The sequence below is a fragment of the Conger conger genome, chromosome 6 (assembly GCF_963514075.1).
Source record: "Conger conger chromosome 6, fConCon1.1, whole genome shotgun sequence".
NCBI classification, from domain to species: Eukaryota; Metazoa; Chordata; class Actinopteri; order Anguilliformes; family Congridae; genus Conger; species Conger conger.
The window spans coordinates 10,515,122-10,520,121 of NC_083765.1; the positions used below are offsets into that span (position 1 = coordinate 10,515,122).

Genomic DNA, 5,000 nt, shown 5'->3' on the forward strand with positions numbered 1-5,000 from the left:
TTCACAAATTCACCGGAGGAAAGAAACGCCCTCCGAGTCGTTTGTTTGGGCGCTTGTCACAGATGGTAAAGTGAGCTCAAACTCTTGATTAAAAAATAAAGGACTTCTGTGATTGGTGAAATTGCTCTGGCTTTTGTACAATTTACTCCAAATCAGTCTGTCTGGAGATCACATGCATAAGTAATCAGCCAGGAGATGGAAGCGTATACATGGATCCATTTCAGTCCTTGCTTTCGTGTTTCCTAGGTCCCCACAACCGCTAATATTGTTTCTGATTGGTCTCTGATACGTGATAATCAGTTCCCGATTGGTTCTCTTAATACTTAGTGTTATTGTGTGTGTGTGTGTGTGCGTGTGTGGTTGTGTGTGCGTGCGTGCGTGCGTGTGAGCGTGTGCGTGTGTGTGTGCGTGCGTGCGTGCGCGTGTGTGCGAGTGTGTGTGCGTGTGTGTGCGAGCGTGTGAGTGTGCGAGCGTGTGAGTGTGTGTGCGTGTGTGTGCGAGCGTGTGAGTGTGTGTGCGTGTGTGTGCGAGCGTGTGAGTGTGTGTGCGTGTGTGTGCGAGCGTGTGAGTGTGCGAGCGTGTGAGTGTGTGTGCGTGTGTGTGCGAGCGTGTGAGTGTGTGTGCGTGTGTGTGCGAGCGTGTGAGTGTGCGAGCGTGTGAGTGTGTGTGCGTGTGTGTGCGAGCGTGTGAGTGTGTGTGCGTGTGTGTGCGAGCGTGTGAGTGTGCGAGCGTGTGAGTGTGTGTGCGTGTGTGTGCGAGCGTGTGAGTGTGTGTGCGTGTGTGTGCGAGCGTGTGAGTGTGCGAGCGTGTGAGCGTGTGCGCGTGTGAGCGTGTGAGCGTGTGAGCGTGTGAGCGTGTGCGCGTGTGAGCGTGTGAGCGTGTGAGCGTGTGAGCGTGTGAGCGTGTGCGCGTGTGAGCGTGTGAGCGTGTGAGCGTGTGCGCGTGTGAGCGTGTGAGCGTGTGCGCGTGTGCGCGTGTGTGTGCGTGTGGTTCCCGTGGTGACGGTGTGTTGTCTCTCTTGCAGCGGGCCAGCTCAGTCAGTCCGCCCACCTCTCCCTGCAGCTGCCCTACACTGTGCTGGGTCTGGGCCGCAGCGCCAACTTCCTGGACCACCTGTACGTGGGCATCCCCCGCCCACCAGGGGACACGGTACTGCACACGGCCCGAAACACACACACCTGCACACACACCCATCCACACACGCACACACACCCGCACACACACCCATACACACACACACTCCCACACACACACACACACACACACACACCGGCACACACACCCATACACACACGGCCCAAAACACACTCCCATACACACACACATACACACACACACACCCATACATGCACTTATACCACATACCTGCACCCGCCCACACAAGCACACACCCACACCCGCATCCAGACACGTGTGCATGTTCCCACACACACACTGATGCACGTACATCCACACGTGCACACACGCACACACAAACCCCCACACAGGCACACGCTACGCAGCATCATTTCTGAGACTACCGGCTTCAGTTTGTGCCACTCTCTCACGTATTATTATTTCAGCACTATTGACTTTTTATAGTATTGTTATTTCTTTTTTTTAATCATAGATTATTGCCCGTGTTCATCCAGGCAGGATCAGTTGTGCTTGCGTACACAGTGCTGTCAGCGTCCCCAGCCCCTGTGTCGCCACATATGGAGCCTCGCCCTGATCCTCACGCAGGGATTTTCACACCCTGATTCCCACACAGCCTCTCCATCCCTGGCAGATTCCCTCCAGACGCCGGCTCCTTCCAGCACAGAAGGACAGGAAGCGTGTACGGGGCGCGTTTGAATTGCAGATTTCCTGCCCAGGCTGCGCAGATACGGAGCGGAGGCGGCGCTGTGTGTAGGGTCTCCTCTCGGCCGTGGCCCTCCTGGCCCCGCTGCGCTTCCCGCGGCTGTGTTGAAGAGAGATAATGGCCTCCGGATGCTTCCGGCACACCTGGCTTTGGTGCTGGAGGGACCGAGTCCCGAGTCCCTGGTGGGCACTGCCCTCATGCGCCGTGCATTAACTGCAATGCCTGAGGGAATATCGGAGCACGGCGAGCTAGGGAATTCACTCAGAGTGAGCGTGCGTGCTGAGTGAATGCGGGAAATATATGAACCCTAACGCTTTCAAATTAAAATGTAATCATTGCTAGTGGGATCGTTCCCCGGTATGTTGCGCTGTTATGGTTTGCAAAGGAGGCTGTAGTATTCTGCAGTGCTGGGGTTATGTATTCTGAGTGTGCGGCACTGTTGTGGTCTATTCAGGAGGCTGTAGTCCTTCTGCAGTGCTACATTCTGAGTATGTTGCAGTGTTGTGGTCTGTAGTATTCTGCAGTGTAGAGTTTATGTATTCTGGGTATGTTGTTCTGTTGTGGTCTATGCAGGAAACTGTGGTCCTTCTGCAGTGCTGAGTTTATGTATTCTGGGTATGTTGTTCTGTTGTGGTCTATTCAGGAGGCTGTAGTATTCTGCAGTGTTGAGTTTATGTATTCTGGGTATGTTGTTCTGTTGTGGTCTATGCAGGAAACTGTGGTCCTTCTGCAGTGCTGAGTTTATGTATTCTGAGTGTGCTGCACTGTTGTGGTCTATTCAGGAGGCTGTAGTATTCTGCAGTGTTGAGTTTATGTATTCTCGGTATGTTGTTCTGTTGTGGTCTATTCAGGAGGCTGTAGTATTCTGCAGTGTTGAGTTTATGTATTCTGGGTATGTTGTTCTGTTGTGGTCTATTCAGGAGGCTGTAGTATTCTGCAGTGTTGAGTTTATGTATTCTGGGTATGTTGTTCTGTTGTGGTCTATGCAGGAAACTGTGGTCCTTCTGCAGTGCTGAGTTTATGTATTCTGAGTATGTTGTTCTGTTGTGGTCTATTCAGGAGGCTGTAGTATTCTGCAGTGCTGAGTTTATGTATTCTGAACACACGGAAGGCACCTGAGGCTTTGTCCTTTATGCCTTCTGGTGCTGTGAATGGCATATGAATTCCCGGGCTGTTTGCAGTTAGAGCGTGTGTAACAGGTAAGAGTGGAGGCATTATTCAATTTGTATGATTTTATTATTGCGCCGGTGCCTCTTGTCCTTCGTCTGTAACTGTAGCAACAAGGTGCAGAGTACGGACCGCTGTCAGCAGATAGCACAGAACCCCCCTCCTCCCCCAGTGCTGCGACCATCCGCTCACACTCACAAACTCTCTGACACAAGCACCAGTCCCTGTTTGCCCTGTTGCAGGAAACTGTTCGTACACACAGTTTGTACGTGGAGTGTAATCCCTTTCTGTACTTGCAGCAGGCTGCAGTTAGCTGTGTAATCCCTGTTTGTACGTACAGTTTGTACAGGCAGTGTAATCCCTTTTTGTACGTGCAGTGGGCTGCAGTAAACTGTGTAATCCCTGTTTGTACGTACAGTTTGTACAGGCAGTGTAATCCCTTTTTGTACGTGCAGTGGGCTGCAGTAAACTGTGTAATCCCTGTTTGTACGTACAGTTTGTACAGGCTGTGTAATCCCTTTTTGTACGTGCAGTGGGCTGCAGTAAACTGTGTAATCCCTGTTTGTACGTACAGTTTGTACATGCAGTGTAATCCCTGTTTGTACGTACAGTTTGTACATGCAGTGTAATCCCTGTTTGTACGTACAGTTTGTACATGCAGTGTAATCCCTGTTCATACGTACAGTTTGTATGTGCAGTGTAATCCCTGTTTGTACGTGCAGTGGGCTGCAGTAAACTGTGTAATCCCTGTTTGTACGTGCAGTTAACTGCAGTTAAAGGTGTAATCCCTGTTTGTATGTGCAGTTAACTGCAGTTAAAGGTATAATCCTGTCAGGTAAAACTGTGATATTGTTGCCTAGTGGATGAAAGCCCAGCCCAGCCCAATCCCAGCTCCTTTCTGTGCCAGCCAATTCTGATTGGACAGATTTAATTCCAGCTGAGTGACAGAGAATTCTGAATCTAAGTCTCCTGTCAAAAAAGTATGATGATATATATCTATATAATGCAAACTGTGTACTTGTTGTGGTGATATACATGTCCCCATACGGAATGCTGCTTTGTTGCTCATATTTCTCATTTTTCACTTAAGCGCAAACGTGCCATTTCAACTCCGCCTGCGGAAATTTGTATAGCCTCTTTCGCAAACCCACCCCCCACCGCCCGGAACTGCTCCTTAAAAAACGCGGTGCGCGCGCGACCCCCGTGCGGGACATGGCGGGGGGGCGGAGCGGCTCTGTGGGGCTACACAGCGCCCTATAGGCCCCTGCGCTGTCCGTGTATGATGAATGCGTCAGTGCATGGGAAACGGTGCCATCTCCCCGGAGGCCCTTCCTCACCGAGACCGCCGCTCTTCCCTGCTGCTAATTGCCAGCACGCTGGCCACCCATGGGAGGATACATTAACTTCATAATTTATAGCGGGGAGAGGCTGGGGAGACATGGGTCTACGTTCAGTCAGAGCGTAAGGAAGAGTTGCTTAAAGCGTGTGCAGTAGACTATACACTGCAGGAAAGCTTGTCTTAACTAGTGTTTAACCGGTGTTATTGTAATGAGACTTCAAATCTTTTTTCTCTCAAGTAGAAAATATTAGCTTTGTTTAAGTTACTGTTTGCTTACCCCATTGGCAAACCTTGAAATGAGTTGAACTGTCTCAATTTCTTTTCTATTTTTCAGCAAAACAATTCTAGAAATAAGATTTTGAGTCTAAATATAAGACTAAATGCTTATTGTTTGGTTTTTGGCGGGAGTGTTAAGTGAAGGAACCTCGACACTGCTTTCAGTAGAAGGCCCAACATGCTGAGCTCTGTCTGGATTGCCCACTTATAAATAAAGAAAATAAAGAATCTTTTGTCTTAGAAATGTGGAGGATATTGGTACATGTATAGCTTCAGGGCAGTTTGAGCGATGAAAAGGCTCAGTCTGACTATCTTTGACTCAGTGTGAAGAGAGATCCTTTGTGAAATTTTTCATAGAGATTTAAAGGTTGGGTTTTT

At 49.7% G+C, this 5,000-nt stretch overlaps 1 protein-coding gene across 1 annotated transcript in view; it reads left to right on the forward strand.

The window, feature by feature from the left end:
* itfg1 (integrin alpha FG-GAP repeat containing 1) overlaps nucleotides 1-5,000 on the forward strand; it is a 132,803-nt gene that overhangs the window by 118,365 nt on the left and 9,438 nt on the right. The window contains exon 15 of the mRNA XM_061245001.1: nucleotides 1,025-1,149. Coding sequence (XP_061100985.1) covers nucleotides 1,025-1,149 — 125 coding nt within the window. The remainder of the gene's footprint in view (nucleotides 1-1,024; nucleotides 1,150-5,000) is intronic.